Here is a 19,680-nt window from a genome sequence, read left to right on the forward strand (position 1 = left end):
CATCTCATCTCATCTCACCACTCAGGGAAAAATAGATCTCTATCCTACAAATACAGAAACAAAGCTAATAGTGGCAGAGTGAGCAGCAGAAAAGGGAAAAGTAGTTATCAGTAACTGTGTTGTACCCTTTGAGTTGGAATGGGCAGAGCATCATTTATAAAATTTGGCTCTCCTCCCATGACTACTCTTAGCTCACCACAGAGACATGGAGAAAAATATATTCCACATCAGAGCGAATAAAAGACATCTGGTCCTGGATGTTTTCCACCAAAAATCCTTTACTTCCTTCTCTCTTCATCTGGTTTCATCCTTATTTTTTTATTTTTCCCCATCTACTCTCCTGCCAGGCTTCTCTTTTGCTTTCTGCAACCACACATCATTATCATATGTCCTTTTTCCCTTTACTTAAGAGGCTCCAAAATAAGAAAAGGAATTAAAATATACAAACAAAAATAGCACAGGTTCTTTATGTATTTCAAATGCCTTTCTACTGGGGGAGGGACAACATGCAATCTCTACCCCTCCTCCCCAATACTGTTTATACAGCATTGGTAGAATATAGGCCACAGCATATTTTTATGATACTTTCTCCCTCTCCTTTGCTCTCTTCTTCTGAAAGAGAAAGAAAGATAACTAGCAATTTGAATTCAAGTATGTGCTAGCTATGTGGGATGCTAAATGGATCCATGCAGTATTGCTTATCTATGCCACTCTAAGGACCCCTTCAACACCAAAAACTCTCTCTCTCTCTCTCTCATACAACACACACACACACACACAAACACGCAAGCACACGCATGCATGCATGCACATTTGCACATGCACACACACACACACAATTATTATTTTAGTATTTGTTCCCTGAGAAAATGCAAACCTTAGTAGGCACTGCTATTTAGTTAACTTTTGACTGAGTGTGAACTTTATTAACTACAACATCATCTATTTACATTTAACACAACAGCAGATGTGGGCAATGCTTAGCGTAAGTGGCATATGTAGATTCTCAGCTTCTCAGGCCCCTCACGCCCCTCACCTTACCAGCTCCTCTGTCCTCCCTGGAGTCAGCCTGGTAGGATTGGGAATCATAGCTCTGAGCATTCTGGGCTTACTAAGAATTGTCCAATTTGTTCATGAATTCACCAAAGTAGCAGGGATACAAAAAGTTTGACAAAAATTTTAGTAGAGCAAAGTGCCTTCTGTTCATTCAGGATCTTTCAGATGATTTGTTAAAAAATCGTCCCAAGAGCCATTCACTGCATGTACACACATGCACACACTCTTTCTTGCACACTTATTCCTCACTCAGAACTGATATCTGAAAATGTTTAGTAAGTGATTCCTACCTTTTTTCTAGCTATTATATTATTACTACTCCTCTTCCTCCACTTCCTCACCCACTCCACCCCAGAGATTTCCAAATCCCAAGAATGTTCTAACTAGGAAAAGGCAAGAAGAAACAAAAATCTAAGAACGTTGTTTCGCATCAAGTAAAGCTGTGTAAAGTGTAGCTGGCCCTGTTCCTACCATGTTTAAAATGAATATATTCATTTATTCAACAGGGACTTAATGGAAAATAAAGAACTTGTAGGAAGATTTACTCCAAAAATCTGCAGAAGGGCATTCTCGGCGACAGATTATGTCTTCTTCTCAACTGGCAATAATACACAAATCAGACATCAATTTTTTTATTCACTCAACAATGTTCTCTATCCTTAATTTAAAAATTGCATAAGCTGACAATTTTCCCTTTCTCCAAAATATAAAATCAGAAAATAAACTATATCGCCCGTGGGTTTTTGCCCTATGTGTGAGTCAGCCATTCTGTACAGAAGAACTCCATGCCTCCCCTACATAATGACATTTGATGGCCCTCCACAATTCTGTTAAAGATGAAAATATAATCCTAAATTTCAAGGTGGTATTAAGATCTGTTAAGAAAACATATTTTCTAAGTTAGGCCCCAAAACAACCTTCAAAATTCCATTAGAGTATTACTTCAAATCTAATTTGTATTTTTCAAAGAAGGGTCCTTCAGAATGTACAAAATAAATTAATTTTTTGTTTTGCTTTTCCCATTTTACACAATTGAACAAAAATTAATTCAACCAAGAGTAGCTCTCATATGAATAGCAATTCCCATTAAGTGGGTTAAAAATATGGAATGGAAAAATTATTAGAACCATCACACCACTGTTTATATACCTATTATATTTTGTACTTAAAAGTAGTGAATCTATAGCCTCTTACTACGCTGATGGACAGTGAGTGTAATGGGGTATGTGGTGGGGACTTGATAATGGGGGGAATCTAGTAACCACAATGTTGCTCATGTGATTGTATATTAATGATACCAAAATAAAAAAATATCTAGAGAACTATTAAAAAAAAAGTGTTCCTTCTCCACTCAGTTCCCTGAAATATCAAAAAACTATTCTAAATTACAGACAATAAACAAAATCAGTTATAGCAAATGATACCCTTTGGTTTCTGGCAAATAATTAAGACTCTCCTCTCTTAAAGGAAAACGGATTTCTTCATCCTTTCTACCAATAAATAAATGGGAATACCAAACATCCAAATTCCAAACATCTTTAACACTGAGGATATGCCTCAAATAACTAACTTAGAAAAATAAGTCAAAGACTTAAATTTTAAGTGACTGATGAACAAGGAATTAAGAATGTGATGGCAACATTAATGATACTGTAAGCTATTAAATTTCGGGGCAGGATTTAGTGTTACTAGGCCATAATTTTTTTTAACTTCAGATTGTTTTTCAAGTCCTTCCAAACACATTAAAAAGACAAATACTTTGACAATTTATTATTGCATTCCTCTTAAAAAGAGGAAGAAAAAAATTATATTTTCATACAGTTACATTAATGAAACAACTTCTGTGTTTGCAAAGTATTGACTGACCCGTAAACCACATTTATTACCTATTAAATTAGCATCTCACAACTGTCAGATGTATGTCTAAGCACCCCCCAAAGGAGTAACAAAGCAAGGAAGCCCTGGTAAAACTGTGCACAAAGCTATCATAAACATAGTGACCAATTTCTAAACTTTAAAATCATGACCACATGCATCTTCCCTTCCTATCAAATGTAACCACAGGAGCTTAGGTAAAAATTATACCAATATGAATAAATAAATATAATCACCAAAATATCTTGGAATTAACCAGAAAAACCTCACCCATCCCTAACTTGTTTCATCCATTTTATTCAACCCCCAATTTATTAATAGAGAATTCATGCTACTCATAAAAGCTACCATCATTACTGCTGGTCATCCCATTAAGAATGCTCTTCCTAGTGACAGAACTCCTCAACCTTACAGTTGTCACCCAGACCATTCACTGTTTATACCACCACCCTCTCCACTTCCCATCACCACCATTTTACTGGCAGGCAGAACGTTCAGAATGCTGAAGATTGTTTTGCATCTCAGCAAACAGCATGTTTAAAATCAGATGGCTAGCCACAAACCAGAAGTTAGTACATACACAAAAATAAACACAAATGTGAATACATTTTTCTATTTTCAAAGAAAGCACTAACATCTTCCTTATTTGTAATGCCCTAAATTATACCCATGAGACTTTCACCTAATTATACTAATAAATCAATTTAATGTCATCATTTTACCATCATCATATCCCCCATATACTAGAGTACTTTAATTAAGTCCCTTTTACCATGCTAGGTTCTTTAACTCATTTTTGTCAGTGTTTTTTCCGTATCATTCCTTAACTACTAAATTATCTCTCCATAATATCTTCCTAAATATTAAATCTATGAACAAGAAAGATGATCCTGAAAACTAACCATGGAAGAGATATATCAACACACCTTAAATACAAGATACCAACATTAAGTATAAACTATTAGGTAACCTAATAGTTAAAGGTAAAGATGAACAACAATTGTATGCCCCAGAACTTCAATTTAAAACATTATATAGTATATATAATTTTGGTAAATAGAAGTGAGCACAATATTTACATATCAAGACAGGCAACTCTAGCCTCATTTCTGACGTGGGATAAAAATATCTTAATTCCATTTATTAAGTAAAATATCCACTTTAAGGAAATATCTCCTTACATATAAAATCATTTGATTGACAGATAAAATATCTGCTTTAAAAATACTTCTGAGTCATTTTGTCCTTACCTGCAGGCATGAACCATTACTGCATGCAGTGACTGTTCCATCTCCTAGCACAGACTTGAAGAAGCATCATATCTCTCTTTCAGAATGTGACTAATCTGTGGGTTTGCAATTCCTAAGCTATTTACAAATGGCACTCCCTTTCCACATAATATGCATTACAACCAAAAGCTAAGTATTTTAAACCTCAATCTTACCAATAATGTTGGTAATTCTGTATAGCAACAACCTCAAAATAGAGGAAGAAAATCTAATAGTAGTATTCGCTTAAAGAAAGCAAGATTTTTGCTTGCTTTCTAGCTAAGTAAATTATTTTTTAAAGCCCTTAACAGCTGTCACACATAACCCAGCAGTCTGCTATGTTATGGTGTGCATGCTGCAGCTGATTAGGGTTCATTATTTTTTTAAAAATAAATTACCCTTTGTAAAAGCAGGACAGCTTGCCCAAATACACAGCTTTAATACAGCACAATGACCAGCATGCAATACAGTATGTTATACAGCAAATTTGACAAGGAAAAAAAATACGTCCTGGTCTGTTTCTTAGCAATGCTACACCATTTAATTGTTCATGCAAGAGATGTAGCTGTACCTTTCTGAAGAGGACGACTTCTCAGAGTTAACTGACATCAGCAGCTCAATCTTCCACTTGATTTCTGGAAAAATCAGAAAATATTCACAACCAAGATTGCCTGCCCTTGCTTTCAAGCCTTATATCAAGAGATTTCTCTTCTCTAATCCCTTTTGTTCAAAAAGAGGCCACAAGATTCGCAGTACTTCTGTTAGGACTGGGATTCAATGGTGCTATAAAGGGAAAAGGCTCCAGAGGCATCAGGCCTTGCTAAACTATGCACATGACTGTTTATGAAAGCAGGAAGTACCATTTCTTTTAAGCAGAGGGGTGTTTTCTTTTTTAAGGTAGAACAAGCACGACTCTACAAGATTTTAAATGCAGCAAATTAATATACAAACAAGAAATGCTAACAATTGTGTTCAATATACTAGATAATTTAAGAAGCCTGGGTAATAAAATTATATGCTGTAATGAACAGATACCCAACCCGTAGCTACTCCTATTTCAACAGTCCTAAAAAATATGGCTCAGTGAATCATTTTTGTCACTTAAGAATGAAATATTAAACCAGAACCCCAACTTATAGATTAAAAAATTTTTAACCTGTTAGAATTTCTTCATTGTTCTTTAATTAAAGATATATGTAATATCTGGTCCATAATTCCTTTTGAAAGACTTCTATTTTACACCTTAATTTTCCCCTCCTCCTTCGCAATATAGCAGAAGTGAACAGCAACACCCAGTTACCGAGCAGATAATATACTTTTCCTTTTCGCAAAAGGACTGACAATGCAATCTACAACAGAAATGCAAGTGCCACTTCAATTTAATTGAACAATCATTGCTGATACTGACATGGGAAAAAAGATAGTACACTGAAAGGGAAGGATGTAAAAAAAAGAGGAAGAGGGGAAAGAGAAGGAAAAAACACCCTAACACATTTCCTTTAAAATACTAAGGACTAACCCAAAGCACATAATTTTATGTGAATAAAACTGATGTGGTCACGTTACCCAGACTATTTCACATGTAAAGATGTTTTTCCCTGTTCATAATAAAAAGTTCACATACCAAAAAATAAAGTGCCGCTGAAATGCTATAGGTAGTCTCAAGACCGCAAAGAAGACTTCAGAGGTTTTTTTAAGAGCAAAACAAATTTTAATTTTTAAGAATCTTGAGCATAGAAATCAAAGGAATATAAAGATGTAAAGAAAAAAGAAACAAAAATGAGTTGCATAAAATACAATGGACCTGTATAGAAATATCCTCTCAATGTTGTTGAAATAAGGGTTTTTCAAAATTGTTTAAGTTTACAACTTCATCCAATGGGCATTTATAAAAACGGCATGAATATCTGATGAGAGAATATAATCTTACCTAGGCTGTAGCCACCTAACCACTGGAGAGAGCACATCGCATAGAGGTTAAACTAAACTGATGATAATGAAACTTACTTGAGAATTCTTCAGCGATTTACAGAGCCTGGCATGGGTGCCATAGTGAATGCTCCGCCATACCCCTCCCACAGGTTTAAACAGAGCCCCACATCTAAGCTCAGGCTCTGCTGCCCAGCACCCTTTGATCTGAAAGCAGGCTCCTCCAACATTTTTAATAGCCATATGACCTTGGGGAAATGACTTAAACTCTAAGCCTCTCTCTCTTGTCCTATAAAATGGGGATAAGAATTTCTATATAAAGGGCAGTTGTGAAGATTTAATGAAATAATCCATGAAAGTCATGTAGGGTCAGTCGTCCTTGGCATGTAGTAAGCAGTCTCTGCCCAACCCACGATAGTGCCTAGTAAAGGACAGTAATCCTAAATGCGCAACACCCACCTTTTTTATCACTATAGTGCTATTATATACAGAAATTCAACTGTAATCTGTGTCAGCCCCCATAGCTAGAGAATTATTCTCAGTTTATCTAGCCACTTCACAAATGACGTTACACTTGAATCCTTCTTTATCATGACCATTTTTCTTTCCAAAATGACAAAAAGTTCACACATAAGTATCCATATAAAATCTGTGCGCCGAGTTGAAAGACACCAAGACTAAACAACACAGCCCCAATGATATTTAGGCCCATCTTAAAAACACTAGAAAAATTATAGCTCTTAAACCATTTTCTAATGCAGTGGGTTTTTTTTTCTAAAGCTGGTGACTTAGGGATGTCTAAACCAGAAAGGTCTCAGATAATACATGAAAAGGTTTCCAACATCATTTTCACATTTCCTTCAAACCTTCAGATTTGTTTACAGCTCCAACAGGACTGAAAGGTTCAGGAATGTTCACAAATACTGTGTTAATATTGTATCCTATGAGCCCATGAATTCCATAGATGCTGCCCTCTGCTACTCCCTACAATACCATCAATGGGTCTGATTACTGCAACACTCATTAAGAACTCCAAAAGCCTTGTCATTGAGTTTCATTTCACCACAATTCCTGCCATAATCCTGGGGGGCTTTGCTACTCATTTGATATGATTTCCAACAAATCCTTGGCTAAGGACCTTGCCTCCTCAAAGTCTCTTGAACCTATGAGGCTGGTTGTTAAAATTAGTTATATTTCTGTTTTATTCACAGTATCCAGTACCCTATACTTAATTTTTCTGCTATTAAGTACACCAATCTTTTTCTCTATGAATTATGGTCTTCCTGTTAAATTTTGACTTTACCCAAAGAAAATTTTTTTTAATTGTCATCTTACTTACTCTAATATGCTTTATAACTTTATTTGCATGGAAATCTTGGACCCTTCTAGAAATTATTTTGTTCTGTGAACTGATGTAGAGATCCAGTCTGCTTTTAAAGGTCACGTTTTAAAACCCTACACCCCACACCCTTGGTTTTTCCAAAGCAGCAAACTTACAACCTTGTAAATACATATTTACTCAACCATCCACTGAATCCATTCAGGCAGTGAATATAAAAAAAAAGCCACACTCCCTTATTTTATGAAGAAAATAAGTGAGTGGTTCCTATGTATTTTGAACAAGCACATTTAAAATTAGTTAGATTTTTTTAGTCACAAATTTGTTATAATTTCTACATAACATTATAGAACAACATAAGTTTGGTTGTTTAATGCTTTTGTGTTTTTATGATTCTCCTAACTCTTGAGTTCTTTACTGTGTCATCTTTTTCACCCGGACCTCAAATGACCAGTGGTGATACTTAATTGACCCTTTTTTCATTCATGGACTCTTCAATCTACACCCTTGACACCCACAACATTAAGGGTGTCTGAATTTCTAGCCCAATACTCTCTCCAACTACCTGCATGTCCTTCAACTCCTACTGCACATTTCCAACTAGATGGTCCCTATTTACCTTGAACACAATGTCTAAAACTAATCTCATCAGCCTCTCAATCTCTCCTTTTACAATCTTTGCCCCTTTTACAATCTCTTATTGCCCCTCTGAGCCAGAAACTTTTGAGGGAACCCAGACTACCCATGTCTCATTTGGGATACCATTAACCATCACTGCCCTTTTTCATATATTTTATTCTCTGGAACTACTGAGCTCCACTCTGCAGTTCCCCAAACAAGCCCTGCTGTTCTCACGCCCATCTTCTCTCACAGCTTCCTCTCCCTGGAGTGCTACTGTCCCATCTTTTCCCTCTCACAGCCAGCTCACTCTTCAAATCTCAGTTCAGTCATTACCTCCTCCCTGATATCTTTCCAAATATGGTTCACCTTCTTTTTCTGTCTACATATTACATACATGTGCATTACAGAATTGCTACAATATATAAATTATTTATTTGACTGTGCATGGAACCACAGCTTCCTTAAAGATAGACACCTGAATTTTCACTTGTTTGTTGATACTTTCATGGTCTTCTTAGCCTGTTCTAGTCTAGTTAGTGTTAACGTTATAATCTAAGTTTATAGTTTCTTTATTCTTAAATAAAAATTTCCAGATATAATTACTTGATCAGAGACTCAAACAACTGTAGAGCTAGAAGGAGCCTCAGAGATCATCACCCAGCTGATCCACATGAATTTATAAAAGAGAAAAAGAGATAAACAACTGGTGACAATAACATTCATCTTCTCAAAAAGATTACTATCTCTGTGACTTACAGCAAAATTCCCAAGGACCTAGCAGCCCAAGCAAGAACATATCATCCTTCTTTTACATCAGCTCTTAAATGCTATTTTCTCATATCTCTAACCTGGCATTCTTGATTAAAACAACTGGTTGGAATGATTCTATAACGTCTTCCTATGTTGACAAATAGTAATCATACTAGTAGGGGCGAGGATTTAACAATATGGGTAACTGCTGAACCACTGTTGTATACTTGAAACCAGTATGAGATTGTATATCAACTATACTTCAATTTAAATAAATAAATAAATAAAAACAACTGGTTGGTCTGTGACATCATACTCTTCTTATTCATTACCTTATGTTCCAAAAAAGAGAAACCAATTCACTGGGATTTCCCCACTCATTCTCTATCAAACCTACAGACCTTCTTTGTGATACCCTTGTATCCTCATTATACTCCCACTTTAAAAGGTAATCAAATTCCTTATAAAATGAATAGTTTAACTCTTTAGTTAATGGCCTTCTACTCTAATATTCATTTTCTCACACAATAACGTGAATTTGAAGACCCCTGGAACACTTCGGACTATGAGTCCAGAGCTGAGCAAATCCCTAAGAACACTGACCAGGAATAGCTGTAAACTGATGGCTAGTATCAAAAAACGTCCAATAAAGGAAGTAGTTCAAAGATTCAGACAGCCTAGGAGAAAGACTGGGCAGCCCTGAATGCACCTAGAATCCTAAAAACAGCAACACCTAAGATTAACACCTGGGTGCCATAGAGATCATATGCTCCCGCATCCATTAGATCACTAAACACCAAGCATGAGTTCAGACAGGACCCTCTTTCTTTTTTTAATTCTTATTTTGATATCATTAATGTACAATTACTTGAACAACATTACGGTTACTAGACTCCCCCCATTATCATGTCCCCCCCAGGACCCTCACGCTTATATCATGGAAAATAAACAACACCATAATTGTGCAAATAGTACTACCTAAATTCTCAGGCCCACATCCTTTTCCCATGGGTGTTATTCTGACAGATTTACTAAACTGCCTTTCACTTGCCAAATTCTTTACATGATCATCCACAAACCCAATCTTATTTTGGGTATGCTTAAGGAGGATTTTTTTTTTTAATTACTGCCTTATATATATGTTTGGAGTCATTTCCGGCTACTAGAAACAGGTATGTGCTCAGATTACCCTCAAATGATAGGATAACTCTGCAAGAATATATCTAGAAGTGAAGATCAGGAAAATGTCTCAGAAGGCCTCAAAACCAGAATCTTGTTCAGAAGGCAGGGCAGCTCTTAAAACTCAGTTTATGTTACCAAGTACTCAGAGGAATTGTTCTCCACCTTACTGCCTCACCATTCTGTCAGTTCAACACCTCTCTGACCCTAATTCCATTTCTCCCGTCACTACCAATTAACTGCCTCTCTCCATTTCACATGTTCACAGATTCTACTGCCTCAGGATGCATGATTACCCCCTTTTCTCTTGATGTCTACAACTTAAGCCTACAGCATCTTTAAGGAGCTCACATTTAAACACAAAAGAGGGCCTGCATGAGCTTTTCTGGCTCAGGTGTTGATCCCTGACATTACCATCTAGAATCAAGTATTGAGGTCCCGACTCAAAACCCAACCGACTGAACATAAGAGACCCTTCATAAAAGGGCAATAATAAAGCAAGCTCTCTCAGACATCAAGAAAGTTCAGTGACTACAGACCAAGACCTTGAAGATCAATCTAGACTAAAAAAGAGTCCTTGATATTCCAACATTCATTATTCAGGTCTTCTGTTATGAGAACACACAAGAAAGCAAAAATTGTCCAAACAGAAATAATCATTAATAAACTCACCATTCAAAGAACTGTTGCTGATTATCCCTAGCCTCTATCCCCATCTATCAAACCCCTTCTTTGGCAGTCTCTCGCATATGGTCATACAGTCCAACAATTCAAACTAAATGCAAATCCCCAAGAAAGTGAAACTTAAAATCAGCAAGAAAAGGAGCAACATTTGGCAAAGCTGATGGAAGATACTACAGAAATGTTAGAATCGCAGGAAAACCAACTGACAGAAAAACGGCATAGGATGAGTTAGGAAAGTTACTAACTGATGAGAAAAAGCAATAAGGACAACAATATGTTGAATGTCTCAAGAGTGATAATTATTTGATTATCAGAGACCAGTGGAGGGGACGGAGAATAAAACCGTAAGTAGTCTGTAAAAAAAAAGTTCTTCATTACAATTCATTATAACTTAAAAGATATTCAGGTGGCTCAATATCAGCTCAATCAGCTCAAAATCAATCAACATGATACACCACAATAACAAGAGGAGGGATAAAAACTGTATGATCACCTCAACAGATGCAGGAAAAACACCTGACAAAATTCAACATCCATTCACAATAAAAATTCTCAGCAAAGTGAGTAAAGAAGAAATACCTCATTATAATAAATATCTCAATATAATAAAGGCCATATATGACAAACCCACAGTTAACATCATATTTAATGGTGAAAAGCTGAAAACTTTCCCCCTAAGAGCAGAAACAAGACAAGGATCCCTGCTCTCATCACTTTTATTCAACATAGTACTGGAGGTCCTAGCCACAGCAATCAAACAAGAAAAATAAATAAAAAGCATCCAAACTTGTATGGAAGAAGTAAAATTGTCACTATTTGTGGATGACAGGATATTATAGACAGAAAACCCTAAACACCCCATCAAAACACTATTAGAATAAAAGACTTTGATATATTTTCAGAATACAAAATTCTGTTGCATTTCTACATACTAATAACAAACTAGCAGGAAGAGAAATCAAGAAATCCAATTTACAATGGCATTTTAAAAAAAAATCCTAAGGGGTGAAAGATCTGTACACTGAAAATGGTAAGACATTTGATAAAAGAAACTTAAGACAGCACAAATAAATGAAAAGCTATTCCATGCTAATGGATTAGAAGAATTAATATTGTTAAAATGGTCACACTACTCAAAGCAATCTACAGACTCAATGCAATCCCTATCAAAAGAGGAATGGCATTTTTCATAGAACTAGAGCAAATAATCATAAAATTTATATGGAACCACAAAAGGCCCCAAAGAGCCTAAGAAATTTTGAGCAAGAAAAACAAAGCCAGAGGTATCACAATCCCTGGTTTCAAACTATATCACAAAGCTATAATAATTAAAACAGTATGGTACTGGCACAAAAAAAGACACATAGATAAATGGAACTGAATTTAGACTCCAGAAATAAAACCACACTTATAGTCAATCAATATATGACAAAGAAGGCAAAAATATACAATGAGAAAAGAAAAGTCTCTTCAGTAAACAGTGCTGGGAAAACTGGACAGCTGGATGTGAAAGAATGAAATTGGACCACATATACAAAAGTAAACTTGAAATGAATTAAAGACCTAAATGTAAGACCTGAAACCACCACTCTACTAGAAGGAAACAAAGATGGTAAACTCTTGAACATAAGTATTAGTAATTTTTCTCTGGATATGTCTCCCCAGACAAGAGAAACAAAAGCAAAAATAAATAAACATCAAAATAAAAACTTCTGCACAGCAAAGGAAACCATCAACAAAAAAAAAAAGACAACCTACTGAATAGGAGAAAATATTTGCAAAGGATATATCTGATAAGGGGCTAATATCCAAAATACATGAAGAACTCATAATAGCTCTAATACCATAACACCAAACAACAGTAATAACTGGATTAAAAAACAGGCAAAGGATCTGAATAGGTATTTATACAAAGAAGACATACAGACATGTAAAGATGCTCTACCATCACTAATCTTCAAGAAATGCAAATCAAAACCATAATGAGATACACCTCACACCAGTCTGAATGGCTAGTATCAAAAAGACAAGAAACAGTTAAGTGTTGGTGACTACGTAGTGAAAAGGGAACCCTCACGCATTGTTAGTGGGAAGGCAAACTGGTGCAACCACTATGGAAAACAGTATGGAGATTCCTCAAAAATTAAAAAATAGAAATATCATACATGCCAGTAATTCCACTTCTGGGAATTTACTTGAGGAAAACAAAATCACTAATTCAAAAAGATACATGCACCCTTATGTTTACTGCAGCTTTCTTCACAGTAGGCAAAATATGGAAGCAACCTAAGTGTCCGTTTATATATGAGTGGATAAAGATAACTGGGACATATATACAATGGAGTGTCACTTAGCCATAAAAAAATGAAATGTTGTCATTTGCAACAATATGGATGGACCTAGAGGATATTATGCTGAGTGAAATAAATCAGACAGAGAAGGATGAATACCCTATGATTTCATTTATATGTGAATTCTAAAACATAAAACAATCAAACAAACAAAACAAAAACAGACTCATAAACATGGAAAACAAACTGGTTCTTGCCATGGAAGAGGGAAGTGAGGACATAGGCAAACAGGTCAAGAAGATTAAAAATATATATCCCATCATGTTCTTATATAAAACAGTATGAAAATATATGTCAAAAACAATCAGCACAATATATTTTGTTCATTCTAAAATTCAGTACATATTTTTTACTACAATTTGAATTTTGTTAAATAAAATAAGCCTACTTTCAGAATCTGAATTTGTTTTTCAAAACAAAGTACCAGTTTCATCCCCTTCCTTAAAAGTAGTCTTTTTTCAGTATCTGATTTCCTCTTGCTCTAATTCCTAAATAGGATCACCTGAGTTTCTGAATATGTTCCCGTGCCAACCTACCACGTATGATGTGTTCACTCCAAACTCCACAATGGGCTGGGGGGGAAGGGGGGCACTGAAGGAAGAAGAAGAGGTGGTCCCGGGCTGGTTAGATTTCAGTTAAGGCTTTCCAGGTAGCTGCTGCTGCCACTTAACCGAAAACTTCATTACTGGAGGAAATGTTTTTACTCTATCACTTTTAAAATTCTGAGTGTAATTTATAACCCAAAAGAAACATTAGTTTAAAAGGAAAAGTTATTGATATTAAGTTCTAGCAGAAAATGTGGGTCAAGTATATGAACTATACACTTCAATAAAATAGTAAAAAAAAAAAAAAAAAGAAAGAAAGAAAAGTAGGTCAATTCCCTCAAATTGGGACTACCACTGGAAGCCAGCAAAGAAGGCGGCAAAGTGAAGAGATTGCTGCTCAGGCTGTGGCTGCATCAGTCCAGGACCTCAAGTCCAGAACACTGTATGGAACATGTTAAGATTTTACAGTTCATCATTACATGTTACCTTTGTTTTATTATTTTGATGTTGCAGAACTTCAGGAACAAATAAACACAAAAACGCATTTAAGTGTGAAAAGAAGAACGTTTGAATAAATTCCAACTATTATTAAATGTCTTACCATCTTTGTCCTGATTAGCAATGCAATACAATGAAACTCATCCCTGGAAACTGTCTGCAGGTTTCTCACCACAGGTGAGCATCATGAATAGTTAATCCATCCACTAACCAGAACAAAGGCGCTCTTACCCTGACTCTGCTGGGAAAACAGAAGTAACACAATTTCTTAGGTAACTAAGCTGTTACACTCAGGGTGAGATCCCATGTCTTGTTCATCATGAGGTCAGGATTTAAAGCTGTCTCTGTTCTACACTTACAAAATAAATATTATTTGTATATTTTTTCTGATACAACATATGAATTTTAGAAATTATATGATAGATTAATACTCAGAAAAAGGAAGTATTTTTATAATCCTAACTAAAAGATAGTTCTTCATGCCAGATTTTAACATAATTGAAACTACTTGGTTCTCTAATTTGTGACTTTTAATGTCATAAAATTAAAGCATTTTAACCTCATTTACAATTCTGGCATATAAAGGACTGTGAGTTCACCAAGGCAATGAATTCCTGCTTTCCAACTCCTTTAGTAAGCATGGCCCATTCAGCCATCTTAAAAAGAAATTTCACTATGTTAAGAGATGGCAAAATTATTGTGCAAGGCTTATTTACATGTATAATCATATCAAAATATAAGGGGATAAGGAGGAATTTTATTCCTAACTCTCAATCCACATTAATCTTCAAACTTAGGAACTGAAATTGATATAATACTTAGGATTATAGTTGATACATAGTCCAATTTTTCCACCCATCTACATTTCTCAGCACCAACAGGTACTGAATTAGGTGTTAAATGAGTGGTGGTGGGTGAGGGTGCTGAGGAGGGCACAGATTGTCACAAAAATATGTAAGGCAAAATTCCTTCCTTCAATGAGTTCACAATCTAATATTTAGCATTTGGTTTGAACAGTTAGGCTTATGTAAGCCCTTTATATGAGCAAACTCATTTAATCCTCACAACAATTGGAAAAGGTAGGTAGTAAGTACAACTTCCATTTCACATGCATGAAAACTTAAGCTTTAATAATTTAAGAAATTTGTTCAAAATTCCAGCTAAACAACTCCATTTAAAGCTGAAGCAAGAAAAATAAAATATTTAGGAATAAATTTAACGAAGGCTGTGAGAGATTTGTACACTGAAAACTACAAAACATTGTTGAAAGAAATTATTGACCTGGAAACACATCCTGTGTTCACGAATTATAAAACTTGACTATTGTTAAGATGGCAATACTCCCCAAATCGATCTACAGATTCACACCCTCTCTTATCAAAATTCCAACTGTCTTTTTTACAGAAATGGACAAGCTGGACCTAAAATTCACACAGAAATGCAAGGGACCAAAACAGTCTGAATACCAAAACAGTCTTAAACAACAAAGTTGGAGGACTAACACATTTCAATTTCAAAACTTATTCCAAAGCTATATTAAGTAAAACTGTAGAATTGGCATAAAGATAGACATATAGATCAATGGAATAGAATGAAAGTCCAGGTATAAACCCTCACATTAGAGTTGATTGATTTTTTTCTTAAGCATGGAATTTTTTTAATGGGCTTTTTAAAAACTATATTGAGGTACATACACTGAAATGCACAAATCTTAATGTACAGTATGATGTATTTTTAACATGTGTATATACTGACGTAACTATCACTTAGATCAAAATAGCAAATGTTCTCACTAATTCTTTTTTCCCTTCAACTGTTTCACCCAACTGATTCTTAGCAAGAGTGACAAGGACATGCAATGGGAAAAGGACAGTCTCTTCAAGAGATGGTGCTAGACAACTGGATATCCACATACAAAAGAACAAAGTTAGACTCCTAACTCACACTATATACAAAAATTAAGCTTAAAATGGATTAAAAACCTAAATATAAAGGCCAAAACTATAGACCTCTGAAAAGGAAATAAATGAGTAAATCTCATGATTTTTGATTAGGCTAGTAATTGTAACAAAGGCACAAGGAACAAAGGAATAAATAAACTGAGTATCTTAGGAATTGAAAACCTTTGTGCATCAAAGGATACTATCAGGAAAACAAAAAGATAATTCATAGAATGGGAGTAAATATTTGCAAGTCATATGTGTGATAAGGGACTAGCAGCCACAATATATAAAGAATATATAAACAACTTAACAATTAAAAAAAATAAAACAACTAAAAAATGAGTAAAGGATTTAAATATTTCTCCAAAGAAGGAATCCAAATGGCCAATAAGCACATGAAAAGATGCTCAGCATCATTTATCATTAGGGAAATGCAAATCAAAACAACAATGAAATACTACTTTATATCCACCACGATGGTAATAAAAAAGACAGTAACAAGTATTGACAAGGATATGGAGAATTTGGGACCTTCATGCATTGCTGGTGGGTATAAAATGATACAACTGCTTTGGAAAACATTCTGGCAGTTCTTCACAAAGTTGAAGAGTTACCATATGACCCCACAATTCCAATCCTCTGTATATGCACAACTGAAAACATACGTTCAGGCTATTTACACAAAAACTTGTAAATATATGTTTATAACAGTATGGCTCACAATAACCAAAAAGTGGAAACAACCTATATGTCTGTCAACTGATGAATGGATAAATAAAATGGGGAATACTATCCATACATAAAAGGGATAGAGTACTGATACATGCTACCACACGCATGAATCTTGAAAACATTATAGAAAGTGAAAGAAGCCAGACACAAAGCATATACTGCATGATTTCATTTATATGAAATGTCCAAAATAGGGAAATCTACAGTGACATAAAGTAGATCTAGGGGCTGAACAGAGGAAGTATGGGGAGTGCTTGTTTACACCCACCCTTTTCTTTTTAGGGGGATGAAATTGTTCTGTAATTAGATAATGGTAATGTTCTTACAACATTATAAACTTGCTAAAAGCCACTGAGTTGTACACTTTAAAAATGGTTAGAGGTAACAGATGTGAATTTACCTCAAAAAAAAAAAAAAAAGATTCCAAAGCTCATACATGTGGCTGAGCCAGGATGAGAGCCCAGGCAGCCTGGTCCCACAGCTGAGCCGCAGAGCCTGCAAGGAGGAGATGATCAGTCTGTCTGAGGAAAGGGAATGGGGAAAGAGGGCATCTGGGATTGGTTTCCAGGGTTGGGAGGACCTCGCCAGGTGAAGAAAAGCCCAGTCCAAACAGGAAAGTGGCCCAGCAAAGCTACAGAGAACCCTATCACATGGGCCATCTACGTTGTTCAGTGACTGGCACAAGTGAGGTAAGTCCTGGTTACAAAATGAAGCAAGCAACACTGGCAGGGCTGTTCCTAGAGCATCATGTATATCATACAAGGAAGTCCTGATTTTATGCAAGGTAGGAACATAACCAACTATACAGCCAAAACTAAAAGATTCATCAGGTGAATGAGATTTAAAATCACATGAAAAAAATCATGTCATGCTGGGGAGAAAATATTAAGATCATGGAGCTATTTATAAGGTTTGTCGATTCTCCACAATTCATTCTGTGTCTGTACACCCACACAGTACCCCTCAGGCACTTTGCCAATTATCACTTCTCTCATTTGTAAATTTTAAAATTCTCACCTCAACCATCAGTCAACCGTTATTTCTATAAAAATATTTAGCACAGCAGGCAATAGTAAAGTCTACTTCCAACACTTTGTTGCTTTACAAAATGCCATGAAGTACCACAAACACTTAAACAGAACAGGCTGAGACTATTTTATTCTTGTCTTGCTGTCTGCGGGATTTCCTACCAATTACATGAACACAAAATCTAAACCAGTTCTCCATTTTAATATGCAAGAACCAACACACTAGTCCTTAAACATATCAAGGACACACACAAAAAATCTTTGTTATATCAAAGAAACCTGGAATCAGTATGTCATAGTACAAGTTCTTCACTACTACCATCATTAAACATGTATTATTGAGTTGCTGGTTTCTGGTAACTTAGAACACATTTTAAGCATGAAATAATCCCTGAAGATTAAGAAGTTAGGATTAATAATTTGTAATACCAACAACAGTAACAGCTACCATTTCATACCAGTTACAACGTATCAGGCACTCCTCTATCTTCTTTACATGTAACAACTCTCTTAATCTTATCCCTGTAAAATAAATACTATCATTATTCCCATTTTACATATAGGAAACTGAGGTACAGAAAGGCTAACTTGCCACAATTCACAGAGCTAGCATGGCAGAGGGTGGATCTGAACCCAGACGCCTGTGCTCTATGCACGTCTAATTTAGAATGCCCTCATATTTTTCTATAATAAAAAAGCTTAAATACTCATTTATATTAATATTTATGAGTTTTAACATAATCCTACAGATTCAGTCCTGAAGACTTCTTGTTTATAATCTTACTGTTCTCCCTCCTCTGAAAATAATCTCTTTCTTCCTTCCTAACAATCTTAAAACAATCATTTATTATACCTATATACTATGCTGAGCACTTGGGAGGATAAAAAGTCATTTAATTACATTAAGAGTCCAAAGAAAATCTAATTTTTCTGCTATATTTGACTGCACTTTATGGGGAAAGTTAGGTACTGGACTGGTACTGGGTAATATCAATATTCAAAGAAAATATAAGGAGGTATCTTTTGTATTTAATTTTCCTTTCATGCCAAGGGCCACTTGCACTGAATTACAGACCCCGTAAATCACTCTCTCAGAGTGGTGATGCCCAGAGCCCTAGAGGTAATGCTGATGCACAGCCAGAGTGGACAATCGACAATCATGGGTTTTATACTTGGCCCCGTCCTCCCTATCTAACTAAAATGACAATACTGCAAATACACAATTCATTTCACCAGCACAATTTAGCCAATCATGCCAAACAATATTCTATTTATTGACTTCAATATAGAGAATGCTAGATAGTTATAATCTAGCAATTCTACTTCCAAATCTAAGCTAGAAAAATACTCACATGTGTCCTAGGATAATCACACAAAGATGCTCAACACAATGCTGAATGCAACAGCAAATGATGGATAACAACCCAACTGTTAAATGAACTATGGTACATTCATAATACACAGCATTTGAAATGAATGAGGTAGATCTACATGTACTGAAGACAAAAAAACTAAGAGGAAATTGCAGCTTGCAGAATACACACAATATGACAGAACTTTTTTTATACATAGATATTTTCACAGGTGCATATACATGTATGTAAATGAAAACATTAGGAAAGAATATATTGCAAAATGACTAGAAAAAGGTCTTACTTTAGGAGATGGGATATGGAATGAGGAGGAATGGTGGTCAGAGAGGATTTTACCTTTATCTGAGCTTGAATTTCTTATAGGAATTATTTGTGTAATTAAAAGTAATTTCCTTAAATAATGGTAAGTGTTGCCAAAGGACACTCCATCTAAATAAATCCCTTTTGTGGTTACACAGCTTTCAGACACTCAGCGGAAAGACAGCCATCACACCATTATAAATAGCCTC

At 35.4% G+C, this 19,680-nt stretch overlaps 1 protein-coding gene across 17 annotated transcripts in view; it reads right to left on the minus strand.

Moving 5' to 3' along the window:
• The window catches only part of SRPK2 (SRSF protein kinase 2), a 317,158-nt gene that overhangs the window by 181,196 nt on the left and 116,282 nt on the right, over positions 1-19,680 (minus strand). For 10 of the 17 annotated variants that reach the window (XM_073238992.1, XM_073238997.1, XM_073238986.1 and 7 more), the window contains one exon: positions 4,771-4,834. The exons of 6 other annotated variants lie outside the window; for them this stretch is intronic. In XM_073238992.1, the coding sequence (XP_073095093.1) occupies positions 4,771-4,834 (64 nt within the window). Of the gene's footprint in view, positions 1-4,181; positions 4,238-4,770; positions 4,835-19,680 lie in introns of those variants that run through there. One more of the 17 variants, XM_073238994.1, reaches the window with a different exon arrangement.

This window comes from Manis javanica, chromosome 6, assembly GCF_040802235.1.
Source record: "Manis javanica isolate MJ-LG chromosome 6, MJ_LKY, whole genome shotgun sequence".
NCBI classification, from domain to species: Eukaryota; Metazoa; Chordata; class Mammalia; order Pholidota; family Manidae; genus Manis; species Manis javanica.